This window comes from Pteronotus mesoamericanus, unplaced genomic scaffold (genome assembly GCF_021234165.1).
Source record: "Pteronotus mesoamericanus isolate MK-2021 breed Mesoamerican mustached bat unplaced genomic scaffold, CSHL_Meso_final scaffold_174, whole genome shotgun sequence".
NCBI classification, from domain to species: Eukaryota; Metazoa; Chordata; class Mammalia; order Chiroptera; family Mormoopidae; genus Pteronotus; species Pteronotus mesoamericanus.
The window spans coordinates 14,714,791-14,737,492 of NW_026555309.1; the positions used below are offsets into that span (position 1 = coordinate 14,714,791).

General features: G+C 39.4%; 1 protein-coding gene across 1 annotated transcript in view; it reads right to left on the minus strand.

The window, feature by feature from the left end:
- The window catches only part of CDH17 (cadherin 17), an 87,152-nt gene that overhangs the window by 19,769 nt on the left and 44,681 nt on the right, over positions 1-22,702 (minus strand). The window contains exons 4-12 of the mRNA XM_054590135.1: positions 18,528-18,662; positions 17,536-17,674; positions 14,917-15,075; positions 14,612-14,811; positions 12,052-12,183; positions 11,570-11,720; positions 7,196-7,411; positions 3,653-3,729; positions 1,561-1,752 (exon numbers count right to left, since the gene is read on the minus strand). Coding sequence (XP_054446110.1) covers positions 1,561-1,752; positions 3,653-3,729; positions 7,196-7,411; positions 11,570-11,720; positions 12,052-12,183; positions 14,612-14,811; positions 14,917-15,075; positions 17,536-17,674; positions 18,528-18,662 — 1,401 coding nt within the window. The remainder of the gene's footprint in view (positions 1-1,560; positions 1,753-3,652; positions 3,730-7,195; positions 7,412-11,569; positions 11,721-12,051; positions 12,184-14,611; positions 14,812-14,916; positions 15,076-17,535; positions 17,675-18,527; positions 18,663-22,702) is intronic.

Genomic DNA, 22,702 nt, shown 5'->3' on the forward strand with positions numbered 1-22,702 from the left:
GATGACATTGAGTGCTGCTTCCTACTGAGTCATCTGGTAAACCATTTAATCCTATAAGCAGAGGTGTCCAACCTTTGGCCTGTGGGCTGCATACAGCCCGGGATGGCTGTGAATACAGCCCAACATAAAATCATAAACTTTCTTAAAACAGTATGATTTGTGTGTGTGTGTGTGTGTGATTACGTGTTGCAATGTATTTAATGAGTGGCCCAAGACAACTCCTCTTCTTCCAGTGTGGTGCAGAGACTCCAAAAGTTTGGACACCCCTGCATAAAGCATAGATGAGTCAGCCACAGAGAAAAGGTTCAAGATTTAGATGTACACAGTGTGGGGTGGGAGTAGATTAGGGGAGGAGTGGAAAGATCCTGTACAAGGAAGGAGACTCTATGGTATGCAAGTCTTTGGTTCCAGTCTGCCTACTCCTTACAGAGGGAGAGACAAAGTAAAAGCCACTCGGCTCAACAATACCATAAAAGATGAAAAGAGGGGGTGGGCAGAGAAGAAGGGATAAAAACATAAACTTGTCTTTTAAACTTTGAAAGGATATCTACTAATTTCCAGTCATTTTTAAAGAAGAGTCTATGGCTGGCACTTTAGAATAAAAGGTCTACAGCCTAGATGGCTCATAGGGTTCATCCAGCCTAACACCCTCCTTTTGCAAAGGGAGAAGGAAAGCACTAAGCACATCCAGCAACCTGCCAACCCAGATTTAGCAAATAAAAATACAGAATACCTCGTTAAATTTGAATTTCAGATAAACAACAAATAATCTTTTAGTATAAGTGTAACAGTGAGGAGTTATAACCCACCTTCCTTTTGACATTGTTTCTGTAAATGCTGGCTCTGACTCATATGTAGCTCGTAGATAAGCAGCATGCTTGGGTAAAAATCCTAGGAACTAACTTCAAAAGATACAGACTCTGACCTTCAGGCATCCACGCTCTGGGAGATTTGCTGATTCTTAATCGTGGAGTCAGGATGACATTAAGCTGAGATGACGTGAATCCAGGATGACTAAACCGGAATGATACACCCTGCGCCATCACTTGCCCTATCGGAATGGACTGTGCTCATCTGCACGTGGAGAACTTTTCAATGCCCTCCCTTGATCTCACTCTTCTGTTGCTCTCTCCCTCCTTATAAAAACCTCTGCCTCCACTGAGAGGTGGAGATGGACGTTGAGACATAAGTCCCCCATCTTCCAGGTGGTCAGCATCTGAATAAACCTCTTTCCTTTATATTAGCACCTGCCTCTTGAGTACTGACTTTCGAAGCTCCAGGTAGCTGGACCTGTGTTCAGTTACATAAGTATGTCCTCAGTATTATATGGGACATAAATACATATACTAAAAATTGTTTATCCTGTGTTTTAGGTATTTTATATGGTAAATGACAAGCCCAGAACTAGATGCCTGGCCTTTTGCCTTTTAGGAGGACAGGAGTGACTGAGTACTCCAGGAGCCCATTGCCATGCCTGAGGGGCCACTGCTAATGCATCACCTCTGCTTACAGGTCCTTGAAATCCATGTAAAAGACAAATTCCATTAAAGGGCCATTTACCTTTTTAATTATGACATATCCAGCATTGGTTTGGGGATCTGTGTCAATCCCCAGTCGCCCCTCATCGTCTCCTTGTGTAAGTCGATACAGGATTTTAGAACTCCCAGTAAAAGGCTCATCAGCATCCGTGGCCTGGATGGTTAAGATGGTGGACCCAATGGCTGTGTCTTCGGGAAGAGTTAGGTTTCCATACTAAGAAGGAAACCGGGGAAGGAGACAATGAGAATGTGCATTGTCATTGAGAATTGCCAAAGGGCTAACTTGTCTCTTTAGCTGCAGAATGGACATAAGTCACAATGTACACCAATACTCACCAAGCATGTTTTTCCTATTGATAAATATGTTGCAGTTGATTTTGACATGAACCATACTCATAGACTGATATCCATTATACTAAGAAACACAATGTCTCAAAGAGCTGCTGGTAGGATCCCAAAACAAATTCCCCCTCCAACATTCAATACATTTAATAACTGTAATTATTATATTAGTGATAATATTAGTAAATATTATAAATTGAGTAATTATAATGTGACAGGTACTTTGCATACATCATTTTAATTAGTTCATAACCAACCAAAGAGTAATGGTTAAGAGACTGAACTTTGGAGTCCAACAGCCTTGGGATGAATCCTAGGCTTGCCACTTATTAGCAGGGTATCTTCAAGCAAGTTACCAAACACCTCTAAGTCTCAGTCTCATCTTCCATCTCTTAGAGATAATAATAATAGAACTACTTAATATTTGATATGAGGATTCAGAGAAAATGCACATAAAGCTCCTATTGCCTCACACATAGTAAGCACTCAATAAAGATAAGCAACAAGCACTACTAAGTAGTTATATCATCATTTTATATTATATCTCCATTTTATATCTCCATTTGACAGAGGCGCAAAGGAATGGAGAGGTAAAACTCACCCAAGATTACACAGAATTGAGATTCAAATCCATGTTTGTCTGCCTCCAAAGCCCACACTCTCAATCACTGGCCTAGACTGCCTCCCCTCTTCCACTGAAAACCCCTCAGATCATCTCTCTGGGCATCACGATCTTAAAGAATGAAACAGCCAGGATCCAGGAGGAGACCACAGCAGTGAAGCAGCTGACTCATTCTCTCAAGCCCAGGTTTGCATTTCCAAACTCTGAAGCTCCCAAAGCTGGATTCTCACCTTGAATTTAAAACCACTGTCTAGAGGTAATATAAGAAACTCACAAGACAAGGAGGGGAACAGAGAAGCTGAGAAGCAAATGGTTCTATCTCCTGCTTGCTTTGCCTCACTGCCTGTTACACATACAAGTCTTGTTCAGTCTCACCTCTCACAGACTTAGACTCTGTCATAAACCAATTCCCCTTCTTTGTCACAGCCTTGTCCCTATTTTGATTTATGAACATCATCATAGGTGCTCTGCCTTATAACTGGCTTCAAACAAACTAGTCAAATGGACTTCTCTCTGCTCCAGAACAAATAAACAGAGACATCCTTTTAAGGGGAGCAGGGATAAAACTATCCCCAAGTTTAAAGTCCACTTCAACAATAAGTAAACAGCTTTCTTGATGTCCTCAACTGATCCTTTTCTCTTGTTTTTTAACTGCCCAATGTTCCTAATTCTTGCAAATGTCTTGAGCACATTTTTCTTTGGCTTAAGCTGGAGATTGGTTTTTTTCTTCTCCTTTTCTCTTATGCAAATATTAAACTTTTTACTAAAAATGTTTGTTTGAAACCTAGCATTAATCCATTCCTTGTCCTACTACACACAAATATATAATGATAAACTGCAAGTAGTAATTCAACTCCTTTCAATCCAACAAAGATTGTGGTTGCAGCTTTTAAGCAGCCCTTAGAATAAATGAACCATTGGCAGAAGTTCATAAATGGATGTCCCCAGATACTATAACAGTGAATGTTATTATTCCCTCAAGAATTTCACTTAAGAAGGTGTCTGGGTTTGTCACCAATGCATTAGCTAAGGCTACCTGTGAAGTCCGGCATTTTACCTAACTACCACGTGCCTGTGTCTTTATTCCAGAAGTAGGAATCAAGTAATATGAACAAAGAAAAGGAAAAAACAACAGGTGACAACTACTCACATCTGATTTTTCAAAGATGGGGATCTCATCATTGATATCAATAACGTTGATTTGCACATGACAGAGGGTCTTGAAATCTAAAAATCAAAGTCATATCACAGAAATTTTTTACTGAAAAATCATGCGTTAAAATTAGAAACCTATAAGTAAAACATTGGCAAGGGAAGTGACAGTCATAGTCACAATTTTGCTATGACATGCAATTTTGGTAGAAACGGGATTCTCTGCTCCCCCCTTGCACCCACAAACAGGCCACCATACAGAGGTTAAAGAAAGTCCTGAGAGGAATTCCCTTGGGCTTTCTACTTCCCTCTACTTGCCCTTTCCTTTGTTCTTGGGCAAGACTGTTCGTTTTCTGGGAAGCAGCCTCTTTTTTCTAACTAGTGAAAGTTATGCAGCTTTCAAAGCCCAGAACAAAACTATCCTTCCAGAGAGTTTTCGTCTGGACATCCCAGCCAGTTATTTCCTCCTCTGATTATCCCAGCACTTACTGTCCAACATCTCCTCTGCTCTTGTGGTGGGAAGGGTTATGATGCCTGCTCTCTTTCCTCCAAGTATGGGAGGAAGTCGTACAATCAGTCCCCCTCAAAAGGCCTGACTGCCCAGCTTGCTGGAGGCAAGAGAAGGGCAGAGGTAGCTCATGGAACCCTGGGGAAATGACACTGGCTTTGAAGGACGGGTTTGTTAATTCAAAGATGTAGTTAGACACAGCAGTTTCAGCCTGGTTCTAAGATGAGCATGGAGTATGGGTGGGAATGGGGTGCTCAGGCAAATATTGAGAATAAGAAACAACACGATAGGTTCTTTGTTGGGGTCACCATCATCCTGTTGTAACAAGCATGATATACTGTATCATTTAAAGATTAAGAATCTGAGCTCTGGAATCCCACTATTCAAATTCTGCTTCTTCCACTTACCAGATGTGTGAGAGTTTGATTGTGTCACTCAAGGTTTCTGTGCCTTGGTCAGTTTATGCATAAAATTTACATAACAACAAACTGAATTTCCCGATATATACAAATTGTTAGCGTTCCCTAGGTACCAGGCGCTATATTAAGTGCGTTACCTTCGTTACCCATTTTATCTCCATATTAACTTTGTGATGTAGGTACTTAAATCATTCTCATTTAGTTTACACATGAGGAAGCCAAGGGATAGAGAGGTTAGGTACCCTAAGGTCACACAATTAACTAGTTGTCTGGGAGGCCCCCCTTACGAACAGCATCAGGGGGCGTTCTGGCCCTTTGGGTAACAGCTAGCTTCTGCCAGTAGGAGCACTGGCAGGAGGTGGGAGGAAGGGCAGTGGGTGAGAGGCCCAGCGGTGTTCTCCATTGCCAGTAGCCTTGTGTATAGTCAGGGGCACAAGGCTGGCCTCTTCCAGGCATGCTCCCCGCCCTCAATCCTTCATGCGTTAAGGTGCTTTATACTGTCTGTTGGTTGCCCACAACCCTCACAAATAATTCCTGCTTTAAACTCTTTGTGGTTAGTCCTTTTGAGGGGGTGTCTCTATTTCCTGCGGGGATCCTAAGTAATATACTCTGGCAGTCTTACTCCAGGGCCCCTGCCCAATGCCCTGGACATGTAATCTAATTACAATAGAAGTATAAATAAATGAATGTTGATTAAAGCTGGGGTTAGTCCCCAGAGTATTTGTAGACAACAACAATGGTTAAAGATTGGGGGGTGGGCCAGGTCCTGCACTCACTGGCTCCTTGCTTTGCACAAACCTCATCGGGGCTAGTGGGAGACCTCCCGGGTAAGAGGCCCTCCCTGATTTTGTGTAAAACTATTACAGCCTAGTCTCGAATTTTCTGTAGAGCATACTTAAATGTTTAATTCTATCAACACACACATATATATTTATGTATGAATATATTTTATTATCTGGCCCAAATTTTCTGTAGATGTATTCATATACATAGACAATATATAATCTGATTTCCACTTTATGTTCTTACAGCCTTAAATTGCTTCAAGTTCCCTTGCATTTATACATGGGATTTCTTTGACCTCTTCCAGGAAGACTTATCCTTTCTCTCTCTCCACTGAGTCACTCATTTCCTTCACATACAACCCTGTACTTGTTTCTTGGACTTAATTTATTCACATGTCCATCTTCCTCTTTCATAACTGCTCCTTGAGGACAGACAATGGGTCTTATTCACAGATGCATCCTCAATACCTTAAAGGTGGCTCAAACAAGGTAAATGCTCATTAACTATTTGCTGTAATAATGGATGGCTATTCCTGTGAGATTGTTAATTTATCCAGATTTATTGTATTCATTATCACTTTTGTTATACCTCTTAACATAATGCTATACAAATATTAGACCTCCAAATATTTACTAAATTACTAAGCCTCAAACATTCTACATTGGGGACCTGTTACACCCCAGTTTTCTTCAGTATATCAAAATCTGTTTAAAGGGAAAAAACATGAAGCACAGTGTGAAATGATGCCCTTTTCTTCCACATGCGCGTGGGATCTGTGCCTCCTCGCACTCCCAACGTAACACTTACTAAACTATTTGATAATCTAAGATTCAGTTCTAACTCAGAGAAAGATTCTTAACTTAGGAGTGTACATATCCCTAAAATAAGCCTACCTCTGAATACATCTATTTTCTGTGTCTGTGCACTTTTGTTTGAGAATGAGTGCATTTGTTTGAGAATGCATAGATTTCATTAGATTCTCAAAGGGTCTTGTGACTCAACAAAAATAACGACTTGCTTTGAAATTGTATAAGGAATAGGGAAGAATGTCTTCTGATATTGTCAAATGGCCAACTAGACACTAATAGGAGAAGAACTTCCCAAAAGATGCATTTTTCCTCCACTTTCATATGGCAGAATACTTTGAGTCCAAAAGGAAGAATTGGGAAATGCCATTAATTTTTTTGTTTAAGATTATGATGGCCAATGACAACATACCTTGCCAACCTCCAAGAACAGGGATATTCAGTGGTGACAGCCGCACTGCTGCGCCCTGAAATCCATCACCACATTGGCACCGAGGCCTTGCTTCCCATGGCTGCCCCCAACCAGTGGCTACAGAAGGTAGGCGTGCTAAGGTAGGCTCAGGCTCATTCTTAAATATCATGTACTCCTTCAGCATCCAATTTTGGACTCCCCAACGACCTTGCCAAACTTTTCTTTGACTACTCAGCCGTCTATAATACTCCCACCAGCCTCCCTTCCCTGTCTCCTTCTCGCAGGGTTAGGCTTATATTATAGTCGGATGGTTCTCCCAGCTTTCTCTGTATCTTTCTCCATTTTTTTCTCATAGGCATTTCCCCTAATAAAATCCTTGTACTTAATAAAACCTTGTAATAAAATCCCCTCTTGGCATCAGCTTCTTGGAGGCCTGGGACCAATACAAGATGTTGCCCGAGCTGTTGCTTGGACCAGCTGCCTCTGTGCTGCCCGTGTGTTTCACATAGGAAGCATCCTTCTGATATTCCCAGGCACTAGCACAGCCTAACAAACCACAACTACAAGGAAAACAAGTATTTTCACTCTTGACAGCGAATGTAATACTGACCTATGTCGGACACCTCTACTGTCAAGTTGTACTGAGGGGAATCTTGCTTCTTCAAGGACTGTATGGCTAACTGGAATACCCCCGCGTAGGTCTGGACCAGGAAGAGTCCTTCTTTGGGATACTTAGGGGCTTGGTCCACAATTCTGTATTGTAAAACACTGTTGACAGTGTTTGCTTCATCCATGTCATGGGCAGTAAGAGTGCCAATACTGCTAACTGTGAAGAAAGAAAGAAGGAAATTTATCCATTACAAACTCTATTTAATTTATTTAAAATTGTTCCACTGGATAAGCAGGTTCCTAGAAAGCTCTGTAAATAACTTTGAAAGGCTAACTAAAGTTCTTAGATTTGTTTTGGTTCTTCTATCCCTCTCCATGGTGTAGTGTGTTGAGCAGTGTAGTAGCTTGATACAGTTGCCATCACAAAGTACCACAGACTGAGCAGCTTTAACATCAGAAATTTATTTTCTCACACTTTTGGAAGCTAGAGGTCTGAGATCAAGGTGTCAGCAAGGTTGGCTTCTTCTGAGACCTCTCTTCTCGGCTTGCACATAGCTGTCAGGTCCATGTGTTTTCACATGGCCATTCCTCTATGTGTCTATGTCCAGGTTTCCTCTTCTTGGAAGAACACCATGTTAGTGATGAATTCAGAATGTTGTATTGCATCTATTCCATGTATGTAGGGTAAAAGAGGTATAAAACAATGCCCCTGCCCTTTGGGAGGTGTACAGTCTAGCTCAGTAAAATACTAAATTACACACACACACACACACACACACACACACACTCCTGTTTGATATCTTATATGAGCCAGAATCTGTGGGACTCATGTCCCCAAGACTTAGGAATGCCAACATTAATTTATATTAGACTAAGACCCAAACTAAGGACATCATTTTAACTTTATTTCTTTAAAGATCCTATCTCTAAATAATAGTCACCTTTTGAGCTACTGGACTGAGGACTTTACCATATGAATTTCGGGAAGAGGGTCACAATCCAGCCCATAACAAAGGGTGTCCCACAAAAATTCAGGCTCACTCAAAACTTTGATATGGCCATATTTGGAAATAGTTGCAGATGTAACTAGTAACTCTGTATCTAATTGCAGATGTAATTAGTTAAGGATCTTTTGATAAAATTATCAGGGGCCCTAAATCTAGTGATTAGTGTTTTTGTAAGAAGACACAAAGATGCACACACACTAAAAAGGATGCCATGTGGAGGAGACAGAGAACGATGATCCCGTAAGAGGCACCCTGATTTCAGAGCGTAGCCTTCAGAACTGTTGAGAGAATAAACTTCTGTTGTTTTAAGCTACCGACTTTGTGGTACTTTGTTACCACCCTTGTACACTAATGTACCAGGCAACTGGTGTAACTAAAGAAAGGCCAAACGAGTCACTTCTCAGCAACTTTACGGAACACTTGCAGAGACTCACTCCACCCCAAAGATAATACAGTACAAGGCAAAGAGCACGTATGCATCCTCTCTGCCTCCCTACAGTTCACAGCCCTCAGTATTTATTCCTGTGAGTGCTTCAGCCCAGGGAGTTCCCAAAGTCAGAGACTATGACTCAGTAGTACCTCACTCAGCACAGGGTGAGGTCTGATAGGTTCTGGATCATTTTGCTCTGTGAAATGGGAATTGTGGGTTTCTCTACATGTGGCCTCAATCCCACTGTGGGACTAAAACTTGAATATATCCCATTTGTGGAGTGAGGCTTTATCCCCTCTCCTATATCAACGGGCACCTACTGACTTACATGGAAATTTGGAGGATTTTCATTGTGGAGGGAGGGAACTTCCTCTATATGTCTCTAATGGAGCTGGACCCGTGTAGGTGTGGCTCATGGGCACCTACATGGGTCCAGCTCCATTAGCAACATGGGGAACAATGAGCAACAGAGCAGAGGAGATATGTACTTAGTACAGTAGCAACTGCTGTTTCTTTTGGTTCCCAGGCCCGTGCTCAATCCACTGAGCCACACCAGCCAGGGCTGCAACTGCTATTTCTGACTCCATCACAACCAAGTCACCTCTGTGGCACGCATCTGCCCTTGTTAAAATAAAAAAGTATCTGTGTGCTGGAACGAAAGAGTGTCTTACAAATTCTGTGATCTTCTGGTGTTGGAGCAGCCTTGCTCTGGACTTTTTGCTAAAACGAGCGAGCATAACACAGAGGACACTGTGCTTCTCACGCTGCACAGGAAATCCTTCCTCTCAGAGGCACTACGAGGCTGTTGACAAGTGACCAGGGAAATTCCAGTAGAGGATGCCACTCAGTGTGAGTGTAGCATTTTGTGGATGAGTCAGAAGTGAAAGGAGTGCCATGTCTTTAAGTGACAAAGGCCAGAAACAAGTGGCTTCTCAAATTTGTGATCCTTGGGGCACTCAGAAATACTTTAGAGAGGTGGTACTTCTATGAAAGGCTAAATTCTTGTATGAACACGCAGGAATTGGTAGCAAGCGGGATTCCAAAATCAACATTGGCTTTGCTAAGACTTGGAGAATTAGGCCTCACAAGACTCTAGTTAATGTAAGACTCCCAACAGGAGAATATAGACATACAAAGGAATAATTTAGTATTTTATCAAGCTAAACAGTAAGCCCTGCAAAGGGCAGAGGCATTGTTTTATATCTCTTTTAGCCTACAAATATAGAATAGACTAAATCTCTGTTGATTTATAAGAATTCCTGGCTTATTTCTAACTCACAGAAACTGTGAGGTAATATGTGTTTGTTGTTTTAAGCTGCTAAATTTGGGAGCAATTTGTTGTGCAACAATAGGCAACTAATACGCTAAATGTTAGGCCTTATGCAAGAGTCTTATGGCATCATCTGGAAAGGTCTTCAAGGGTCTTCTGCCTTCATTCAACATCACAGACCATCCCAAATTTCCAAAAAGTATTTCTTGACTGTTGTTACACAACTGTCACTGTTAGAAGGTTCTCCCTTATAATTAATTAAAATTTTTAAGTTGGTATTTAATACTTCCTGTTGCAGCAAGAATTGGAATAAATGTAAAAGAGAGGACCTAAGCAAAACACACTGGCAATAGGTAGCCTATGTGTGCTCCTGGCAGAAAGAAGAAAAACGTAAGATTGTGAAAGCAAGCCATGCAAGAAGTACCTACAGGCCACTAGGACAGCATTCACTGTGTCAAAAGTGTGTGACAGGAATAGAGATGAAAAGAAAAAAAACAATGAGAAGGCCCACAGGCATGTGCGGATCTGCCCCGAAGGGCAGCAAAGCCTGAGGCATGGTAACCGTAAAACACTCTTAACCTTGTAAAATCTCTGAATCCTACAGGAAACAAAAGACAAAGGCATTTTAAGAAAAACCAGCCAGCTCTGGCTGGGTGGCTTGGTTGGTTAGAGCATTGTCCCACACGCCAGAGGGCTGCAAGTTTGACCTCCTGTCAGAGTACACACCTAGATTGTGGGTTCATTCCCCGGTCAGGAAGCATATGGCAGGCAACAGATTCATGTGTGCGTGTGCGTGTGTGTGTGTGTGTGTGTGTGTGTCCCTTCCTCTCTCTAAACATATCTTCAGGTGGGGATTAAAAAATTAAAAATAAAAGAAAGAAAAAGAAAAGACGGCCTGTTCAACCAATGGGCTTACCACCAAGGAGCAATAGACAAAAATCTTCCCAAATCCACAAATGTCATAAAACATTCAGAAATCATAATGTTCTCATAGCAGTTGTCCCTATTTCAAACTAAAGCTATCATGGGACACTGTAGAAGAAAACAAAGCAAGTCAAAAACAAAAAGACAAAAAATACTTAAAACTGGAACTTCATCTACCAGCCTCCTGGATTATTAGCAACTTCCTAGAGAGGGAGCATTAAGGGTCAAAAGTCAATTCCCATTTGTTGTGTTTACTTATTGCAGGGTATCTGACCTTGTGTGTAAATGCTGATTTAAATTTTTTAGCAAATTTGATTAGATTTTATCTGTTACAGAGTTTGTTTGAGGGCAAATAAGAATCTATGTAAAAACACTACAAATGAGATAACCTTATATACGTGCACAGGATAGTAATGTAAGTGGTTACGGTGTTAGTGTTAGTGGCAAGGGAGGTAGTATTAATAGTGGCAACAGTAATTAGCAGGGGCAGTAATAGTGGTAATGGTGGTGATGGTAGTCATAAAAGCTCCAATTTAAGAACACTACCCAAATAGTAATTGAAGCAGAATACTGTACCTGTGCGAGTCTCAAGGTGCGTTCAACCGCTATACTGTGCTAGACATGGGCAACTGATCACCAACCAAGTTTACCTCTACATCTTTTACAAGCCAGAGAGGAGAAACAGATTACAGAGTTAACATAAGAAAGATAGTTACACAGCTTTAAATAGCTCTCATTTCTTACCTATTCCTTCATTCTCCTGGACCTCAAATACAGTCGGTGTGGGTGGACATGTAGGTGGATTATCATTAATGTCTTTAACTTTCACATAAACTTGCAGTGGCATTGCAAGTGGTTTTCCAAGCTCATCCTTTGCAACTGCATAGAAAACATACTACAACAGGAAGGTCAGAGTTAAGACATGACTTTAAAAGTCAGAGAGAAAAAAAAAAAGCCTTTAAAAGGCAGAGAAAATGACTATTTTAATCCTCTTTCATTTACCCCCTTATTTCTAATTTACTTAGAACTAGGGAATGAGAAAAAAATAAAATAGGTCAGATTTGTGGGAATATTATCATGTCTTTGAGAGCAATAATGTACTGGGGTCAGACCCCAGTTTAGGGTTTTTTGTTACTGTTTTTAAGTAAAATCTTTTCTGCTCTCAGCTCTTTGTGAGCACAGGACTTGGTCTTGTTGCCTGTGAAGTTCCTCCCAGTTTTACTCACTGAATCTTTTTCTTCTCTGTCCAAGGGCTGAGTCACATAAATATCTCCTTCCTGGTCAATTGAAAATGGGAATCTTGGCAGCTTCTCCTTTTCAACTAAGGAATATTGAGCACCTGGCTCATTCCACCGCACCTACAGGGCGCAAAGTGAATTGTGAGGAAAGAGACATCTGCACCCAGAGAACTGGAAAGAAAAGAAACAATTTTCTGGCTCTTAGTTTGAAGCTTCTGACAACCTTGTTGTATGCCTGTGGTTTCTTATAACTACTGAATTACATTTTTCATTTTCAACCTAAAATAAGCCGTTTCCGCCCCCTTTTTTTTACTAAGCCATGTTGTTCCAGAAAAAGCACATATGAGGTACTTTTCTTCTCTAAAGCAACTTTTTGTGTGTGTGTGTGAACCCTCTAAAGAGTTTGTGTGGTCATTATTTTCGAAGTCTGACTGTGGAAGCTTCATATCCATAAAACATCAATCTAAGAAACAAATCTACTTTGTAGCTGCCATTATCTGAGGACTAAGCCATGATATATGACAAGTTTCAAAAACTCACCAATGAAGAGCAGACATTTTAAACTCTTCTCCATGCTATTATTTCAGTAAGAAAAATAATACATAAATAAAGCATAGCCCTTCCCTAAATATTTAGTCTTACAGACTTCAGGGATTAAGAATAATTGCCAACCTCTTGTGTTATTCTATAAACAACTTGGCAAAATAAATAAAGTCAATACTAAGACCAGTCTTCTCTCTACAGACAGAGAGCTTGGCCTCTCTGATATTCTAATACTAACACTTGTTGAAGGTTTACCACATGCCACACACAATTCTAAACACTTTTATCTATTATCTCATTAAATGCTCAAAAGCCCTATGATATAGAGACTATCATTATCCCCATTCTATAAATGAGGAAACTAGGGCACAAATAATTTAAGTGATTTGCTCAAGGTCCAACAGCCATTTGAATTTGCCACACTAAACTATTCTCTCAGACTGGCTTGGGAAGGCTATCAAGAAAGCACCATTGTCCCACACACTAATTATTTAAATACTGCCCTCTCTCCAAGCCAAGAACTGGGTCTAAATAAGTGCTCCTTCTGCCCTAAAAACTCAGTCTGAGTTCTCCTCTCTTCAGCTGACCTCCTCCACTCTTCTTCCTGGGTTTCCAGGCACCCAAACCATTTCTCTCAGGCCTGGGCATTGGGTGTGGCACCCCAGAATTTCTTTTCTTTGACAGGTCCGAGAGCAAACAAGCATATTCTTTCTTTTTAGCATTTACAAGTCCTTATGGGGATGACCAAAATAATAAATAGGAAGACATTAGTAAAGGCCCCAAATCTGCAATTGTCAAGGTAGTGAATCTTGACATCCCTTCTTAGCTGGCAAAGCAGAATAGCTGTTGCTTTCATTCTTTTTTTTTTTTTTCCCTAATGGTGAAGCTCATTAATTCAACATTCAATAAATTAAAATTTTTTGAGGTTATAAAATAGAAAAGGTATGGACCATTCCAGAGTCCCTTAATAACAACAGTATCATTTTAAAACAATCTTAGGGGAACCATAGACTGGGACTCACTCATAACATCAATACCTGCTATCCACTTTCACAGACATGACCTCTCAGTTAATCTCCACAACAGTCCTTATAGATGTTGTTATCCCCATTTTACTGTTGAGAGATTTGGGTGCAAAATATTTAAATGACTTATTCTATGATCAATCATTAAAGTATTGGAAAAGGACGTGATTTTTTGTCATCTACTTCCAAACCAAGTGTTCTCTCACTAACCCACAGTTTTCATTTCAAGGAAGCTTCTGATCTTCCAGAAAAGATCAGACCTGGGTGGAGCTCAACGTATATTTATAGGAGCTAAGGGAGGAGGTGAGAACACCAGCCACAGAGGTGGGAAGAGGGAGCCTGTGAATGGAGAGGAGAGTCACACAGAGGAGATGGAGTTGGGGAAGGGTGGTCTCCAAAGGTAAAGGTTGTCTCCTCAACTCTTACTCTTGGCCAGTCCTGTCTATGCCCCTCAGCCTATGATGAGATGAATCTTCTGGATAGAGTTTCTTCCCACAAGAATAAGAATACATGTACATGATGTGTGTAACATATACAACCCACTCCAGTGAAGCCATATTCCTTCCTACTGACAGGAACACAAACATCAGTGGTATCTTGGGAATGCTGAATCTTGGATAAAGGTTTCTTTTTTAAAGACCATATATAACCCACTCTAGTGTAGCCATATTCCATACTACTGACAGGGAACAGCAAACATCGATGATATCTTGGAAATGTTGAATCTTGGATAAAGTTCTCTTTTTTAAATATTACACACACACACATACACACACACACACACACACTCACACAGAGTTGGATGAATCCCAGGGTTTACCCATGATAGTAAACTCCAGAGATTAGGTCCAGAGACTTTGTCTAATTAGTTTGCTTTATAATTATGCTATGTAAAAATGTACACAATAAATGTGTCTGTGAAGACCATGAGGGTGGGCTTCTACAAAGTGAGGTCATTTATCTAGTGAGCTCTAGGCTACCTGAGTGATTTTGATGGGGTGAGAATCAGTCGAGTTTTCAACAATCTCCACAGGTTCTGGTGCTTTCCAAATATTCTCCTTCACCATAATAACCACAGGTACGCTGTCACTGAAGGAATTCTCATGCTGGCCTGCCATGTCCTTCACTGAGACCACCAGATTATAGGAAGGATTCTTAGCGGGATCCAATTCCTGAGATCCTATGGAATGTAGAAAGAATAGAAAAGGAAATATCTCTGAAGCTGACACAGATCTAGGTCCCCTTTTTGGCTCAGTCAGTCCAATGAGGACACCACCTGACTTACCTTGAAGGGTAAGTGATATTGCCCCTGTTTTGTTGTTTATCTGAAAGTACATGACATCGTTGACCTTGGGAAGCTGCATGACAATCTGATAAATAAGCTGGCCATTCGGAGTGGCTGGATCATCCAGGTCTGTAGCATTGACATACATAAAAGGCTTTCCTATTTAACAAAATATAAGCAGGGGAAAAAAAAAGATGTTAATTGAAACCCAAACCAACCATAGCCACTTTGGCCTTCTAAGAGGCGGAGAGAGAATGGGAAGATGCCATAATTCATACCAGCAGGGATATAAATCTTTACGCTTCTTCCTTCCCATAGGATGGGGTTCTAGGGACCTCTAGGAAACTCTGAGACTGCTTTTAGGATCAATCGAGTCTAAACTTACGCACATGGAAAAAAAACCCCACTCAGAGCATTAGTTCAATGGATTTCAGTGTAAAGGAGTACCAAAAAAAGGTGGGCGGGCCATTGCTGTGGTTCCAGATTCCAAATTGTAACCAGCCTTTAAGAAACCACCACTTGCTGAGTTTAGGTATAGTATCAAAGAATGGTCATAGTTATCTGAATGGTATAACAATATTCCTCCCTTTTCCAACTACATATCTGTGTGAGGTAAGTTTTTCTTCATAAGCTTCAACCAAAATAGGATATGGCAACAAAACAAGTGCAGAAACAGACATAAGAATCCAACCGTTTTCAATTAATTCAGACATTAGAGAGATTTGTGAAGATTAAAACACTGCATTATTCTTAATAATTCTTTTTGCCTTTAAAAATATAGTTTTTATTATAATGTTTATTACTCTAAATTAATAAATATTTTGAAATCTCTCAGTTTTAATTTCTAATATGATAAATATTGGTAGATATAACCAGTGCTGTACTGGAGCCAGTTTGTGAGAACCAATTGTTGAGTTTCTAAAAGTTTGGCGAGCAAACTATTAACACCATTGGTAACTTAAAATAGGCCATGGTAGAAATATTTTTACCACAGAAGTTAGTAAATGCTACAAGAGGGCTTTTTCACCCAGAGAGACAGTTATCATACATTTATCAGCATCCCTTTGGATATAACCTACATAACACCACTGGATATATCCAAAAGTTCTTTGGAGTCCTTAATAACCTTTTTTTAAAATTTAGCCCTGGTTATATTTTATTTTTTTAATTAATTTTTTATTGTGTTTTTCCTATTACATTTATCCCCCTTAACCTCCCTCACCCCTGCAGTCACCACACTGTTGTTCATGTCCATGAACATGAGTCCTTTTTCGTTTTTGCTCAATCCCTCCACCCCCTAACCCCTCCACCCCAACCTCTCCTCCCCCCACCCCTCCTCCCCCATAGCTGTCAACCTGCTCTCTATCTATGAGTCTGTCTCCATTTTGTTTGTTAGGGAAATACAAGAGCCCTGAGACCAAAAAGCTTGAGAACCATTACTCTAGACGATTCCATTGATGAAGAGAGGAAGGGGAAGACATGGACAATTGTTGGTTAGCAGAGCTTGTTAGAAGTCCTTGGTATGAAATTTCAGGGTCAAAGGCAGTGAAATTACTCCACATAACAAAATGGAAGGAATACTTTTCCTGAGTTATTGGAAGTGGACATTAAAGAATGGGAGATAAGCCCTGGCTGGTGTGGCTCAAGGGATTGAGTACCAGCCTGCAAACCCAAAGGTGGTTGGTTTGATTCCTAGTCAGGGCACAATGCCTGGGTTGCTGGCCAGGTCCCCAGTTGGGGGAGTGTGAGAGGCAACCAAGTGATGTATCTCTTGAACATCAGTGTTTCTCTCCCTCTCTTTCTCTCTCCTTTCCCCTGTCTCTAAAAATAAATAAATAAACTTTTTTAAAAAAAAAAAGAATGAGAGATAAGATTCAGTAGCATAGAGGAAAGCTCGACAGTGAGTTGATGGAAATGGCCAAGAGTCTTAAGTCTAATATCCATTTTTGTTTTGTGCACTATTATGACATTATGCTCCTTCCAGTGCTCAAATTTCAGCATAGCCTGTGGCATACACCTATGCCTTGAAGAGGGGCTTTTCTGGAAGTAAAGGGTAGAAATAGAGCGAATGGATACATCATAGCTAGGATTGGAAGTAAGAGAAGAAAAAGAAATGGGAGCCAACAGTGACCATGTGAATGAGAGATTCCTGGGAGGATGTGGAAGAGTGAGCTCACCTTTCCAGAGTATTCTAAAGTGTTACAGAGCTCTAAAGTGTTCTAAAGCTCACACTACAATAGTGGTTCTCAACTGTACACGATCCCTCCCCACCGGGGAACATTTGGCAATGTCTGAAGACATCTTTGTTGTTACAACTTAGGAGTAGGGTTGCTACTGGCATCTGGTGAGTAGATGTCAGGGATGATGCTAAACATCCTACAGTGCATATAACAGCACCTGACCAAAAAAAAGGGAAAAGGATTATCAGGCCCAAGATCTCAATGGAGCCAAGGTTGAGCAATAGGGATAATAAAACAACTTCCAGGGAATTGCTGTAAAATTTAAATAAAATAGGGTGCTTAATGAGTGATAGCTGCAGCTGTTAGCCACACAAATCTGTGCCTTCTGCCTGATACCCTTCCATTTTTCCATAAATACCTCCAGACTCCTGTCTATTACCTGGACGAGAATTCTGTCTTACTGAGCCTTCGTATTTTGGCTGGAGAAACGAGGGTCGATTGTCATTGATATCCTTCACTTCTATAGTGATGGGAACTGGGCCCTCCACTGTAGCTCCATTAGCATCCACGGCTGAGACCTGATGTAGAAAGAGAAAGAGTTGGTAAATTTGGACTTTGCATCATACAACGAAGTCATTTGAGGGAAATTAGAGTTCAAAGAACTAATATATAGTAACTGTAGGGGAGAAACATACCAATAAAAGCCCAAATTTGGGAGCTGCTAAAATAGGGGCCCTATTCGTTAAACTTGAATGACCATGACTGTTTTGCCTGTGGTGGGTTATCATGGACACTAGACATGCTTCTTTTCTAAATAGCTAGAGTCAGTGAAATAAGAACACTTTGAACCTGAGGCTATGGAAGTCCCATGGCCTCTTACAGAAGCATTTTAATGGTTGGATCTACCTGCAGATCCAAAAGTAGAAGTTACCAGACAGAAAGCTTTCGGTTTGCTCTTTTTTTCCCACAATTAGCTGTCTATCATGCCTGTGTATTCAAATACCAAACAGGAAAACTGACCATTGGTTATTTCTGCTTCTTACAAGGGCCAAAGCAGCTCCATCCCAGCACTTACATTGTCTTCTTTGTGGATTCAGGGTCCACACAACAGACACAGGCAGATAGATGCCAGAGAAATGTTGGTTTGGTTTTGATCCAGGTGCCTGACCATGCCATACATGTAATGCTACCTGAGGGCCTTGGCAATGTAATTTGGGTGGTTGCAATCAAAAAGCCTAAGGAAGAGGAGACTTTGCTATACCCCTGTGCACTTGATTTTAAAAAATGGACAAATTAGGTTTGCAAAGCATGCCATAAATGTCAGGAGAGATTTAACAGGATTCTATGCACAGGGTGAAGGTGCCAGTGATACTTCCAGGACCAAGGATGCTCAGAAAGGTTCATAGGTGACTTTTTCTAGTCTCAATTCACCTGAAGTTTGTGAACAGCTCTCGTTTCCCTGTCCAGAGCTTTGTTGTGATACAGAAGTCCATCTGGCTGTATCTGAAATATTCCATCTGTTTCCCCAGTTAGTTTGAAAGTCACAGCAGGAGGGCGGGCCTTAAACTGGAAAAAACAAAAGTTAGGTGAGTTGGTAAGAAAGAACAATGTTGTAGAATCTGTATAAAGTCACCAGTTTCAGGTAATGTTTTCAGTTGTACAATCATTAATTAAGAAGTTATGAGCTTTTAAAGTGACACATTCTGCCCTGGCTGATGTGGCTCAGAGGATTGAGTGTTGGACTGAGAAGCAAAGGGCTGCTGGTTCGATTCCCAGTCAGGGCACATGCCTGGGTTGCAGACTAGGTCCCGGGGGTGGGGGCACATGAAAGGTAACCACTCACTGTTATTTCTTTCCTTCCCATTCTCCCTCCCCTCCCCTCTCTCTAGAAATAAATAAATAAAATCTTTACCAAAAATAAAAATAAATAAATAAAGCGATACATTCTAAAAGTTTGCTTGAACATTAACTAATGTTAAAACTACATTTTCTTCAAGAAACAATGTCTGATATACTTTAATATAATTAACAAAAGTTAATTGATGGTTTCAACTATAACTGGAGCTAGGTGAGATTTTTCTGGTAATATCTGAAAGCTATCTCATTACTAACTTATAAGAAATATCTAAAAGGGCAGCTTTATTGTTATGATTTAAAAAGATGTCATTTAGTACTTCCAACCATTGAGACAATGATTAAGAGATATTTTAATATTAAGGGAAATATTTTAAAAATGACCGTAACTTCATAAGATTCTATATGACTATCTCTTTTCAGAAGTGAAGAAAATATCAACTATAGACAGAGCTACAGCACTATTTTAAATTTTAAAACTTCTAAATGTTTACTCTTCAATGACTTTCAATAATATTTTATATTGGTTTCAGGTGTACAGCCTAGTGGTTAGACAATCGCATACTTTACAAAGTGCCCCTCCCAATATTTCCAGTACCCAGCTGGCACCACACACAGTTATCATAATATTATGGAAAAGTTATAGCACTTTTATGATCACAAGAATAGAAAATTTCCAGAAAATAAAGCAGATAAAAAAGTTATTCAACCTCAGTAATAAATTTTAGTATATTTCATATATTTTTATTAATAAATTTAAAAATCAATAATAGCCAATGTTTCAGGATGTTATAAAAGATATAAAAAACATATTATTTATGGAAATGTAAGTTAGCATAATCTTTTTGGAAATAACTTGAGGCATAAAATAAAGTATTTGTAGCCCTTGATAGAAAACAAAACTAAACAAAATTTATACTAAGGAAATATTTTTTAAACAGTAAGCTACAACTTGTAGTATAAGTAGCCTTATTTGTAATACCAGTAATGTTGACAATGTATAAATGGTGAAAAAGAAAGACGATAAAATTATTATAGAACATAAATTTGATACAGTTTTAATCATTGTAATGTTTATTCTACAAATTATGAAGGAAAATAAGAAACAATGTTATGATGTAAAGTAACAAAAGGAGAATATAAGAATAAATCTACACTATGATTTTTGCAGTACCAAAAGTATTCATTTCAGTGGGCAAGGAACGGAACTTTAAAAAACAGTTGATGTGTTAAGTGGGTAGGACTGTGGGAGAAGAAGGTTTTTTTGTGTGATTATTTGCTTATTGATATCTTGTTTATATAATAAATAAAAGTATTGCTATTTTGCATTTTAAGTAAAAGACTTGTGTATCAGTGGGAAAGGTGAAGTGAGGATCTGCAAAAAAAACTTTCCCTTCATAAAAGCAGTAAGAAATTGGCAAAAAAAAAAAATGTAAATATCAGAACTAAATGTTTGTAAAATCAAAAAAAGTGTTTAAGAAAATTACTATTAGTAAAAACTAAGCTTTGTAGTTATTTTGAGTTGTCCTAATTTCACTGCCCCTTCTCAAGATATGCAGTACCCTTGAAAACCAACAGCCTCACAACCACAATACTCAGAGCGGGCAAAGGGCTTTCGAGTGTCCCAAACTCCCCATCCTCAGAGAAACGCTATTATGTGGCCTGTCTTGAAGTTCCCTGGAAACTTCACACAGGGCTTACTCGCAGGGCTTTCCCCCACCCCCCACCCCCACCCCCCAATTCAGAGTTTATTCATTGCAAACAATTTTTTCTCTTGGGGAATCTGCCTAAAGTAATCAGCAGCAATTGCTTAATATTGGGGCTGCCTCGGGCAGTAATAACAGTAAACACAAACAAGAAACTGTCCAAACAACTTAAAGGTAAAGATGGTGAATAAGATATACCTCAGGCACATTGAAAATCTCTAATATATTCTGGGAGCCTAGAAGACCACCTTCATGAGTAGGGCTGTGCACATGCCTGGGGAAAACTTGGGAAGGCTCTAATCTCTCACCTCTGGCTGACCTTGAGACTTCCCACAAGCAGGAAGTGAAGGCAAAAACAGAGTTGTAAATTGATTGGTACATCCTTGAAGGTGTGCCCAACATGCACACAGAGCCCCTTGGCAAAGGCTGGGAGACTCATAAGTTCAAGTTTTAAGAAAGTCTCAGTTCAATCATTAGCTGAACACTGAGCTAATGGAGCAGAGACTTCAATGGCCACACATGACAAAGAATACAGACTTTACAGCATTAGTTCAAGAAAGTAATTAAACAAACATCAACGACAAACCCTGGAAGAGGAGGGGCTATGATTTCTAGAGTTGCCACATCATAGTATTTAATATGCTCAGTGTCAACAAATGATTCTGAGCTGTGCAAATAAAAAAAAAAAGGCCACATACAGGAAAAGAAGCCCAGAGGAAGCCCAGATATTAAATTTACTAGATTAGAACTTTAAATTATCTATTTTAAATGGGTTAAGAAACTAAAGGACACTATTTCTAGAGATTAAAGGAAAGTATGAGAACATTTTCTCACCAGATAGAGAATATCAATAAAGACATAGAATTAATTTTAAAAAGCAAGTAGAAATTTTGGAGTCGACAAGTGTAATAACTGAAATAAGAAATTCATTAGAAAGGGCCCAATGTAGATCTGAATAAAAGGAAGATTCAATGGACTTAATAATACATCAATTGAGATTATTCATCTTGAAGAAAATTTTAAAAGAATGAAGAAATATTATTAACAGAATTCTAGAGACACTGGAACACCATCAAGCAAATACATGCATAATGGGATGCATAGAAGAAAAGGAAAGAGTGAAAAGAGCAGAAAGATTATTTGAAGAAAGAATAACCAAACCTCCCCAAATTTGAGAAAATAGATCAATTTATTTATCCAGTAACTTGAATAAACTCCAAATACAATAAACTCAAAAAGACCCAAATGTACACACATCATAATCAAACATATGAAAGACAAAGAGAGAACCCTGAAAGTGCAAAGATTCATCATATACGAAAGATCCTCAATAAAAAGAAGAGCAGATTTCTTATGGAGGCAGGAAGGCAGTGGAATGATACGTCCATCCAAAGTATGAAAGAAAACAACTGCCAATTGTATATCTAACAACATTATCTTTCAAAATAAGGGTGAAATTAATCTATACTATCAGGGGAACAAAAGACCTTATAATAATATCAATTTAAAACAAAAAGCCTACTAAAGACAAAAAAAAAGATATTCTATAAGGGTCATTCATCAAGAAACTATAACACTTATAAACATATATATACCTATCAAGACAAAAAAAATACATGAAGTAAAAACTCAGAATTGAAAGGAAAATATAGTTGGTGACTTTAAAACCTCACTTTCAATAATATATAACAAATAGAAAATCAACAGTAATTGGGGAAAAGCACAAATATATAGAAATAACACACTCTAATAACCAATAGGTCAAAGGGAAAATTAAAAAGGAAATAAGAAAATGTGTTTAGATAAATGAAAGTGAAAACAAAATATACCAAAAATAATGGGATGCAAACTAAACAGTACTTAGAGAGAAATCTGTACAAGCGTACCTCATTTTACTGAGCTTAACTTTATTTATTGTGCTTTGTAGATATTGTGTTTTTTACAGATTAAAGGTCTGTGGCAACCCTACATCCATCAAGCCTATCAGCACCATTTTTCTAGCAGCATTTGCTCACTTCATGTTTCTGTGTTACGTTATGGTAATTC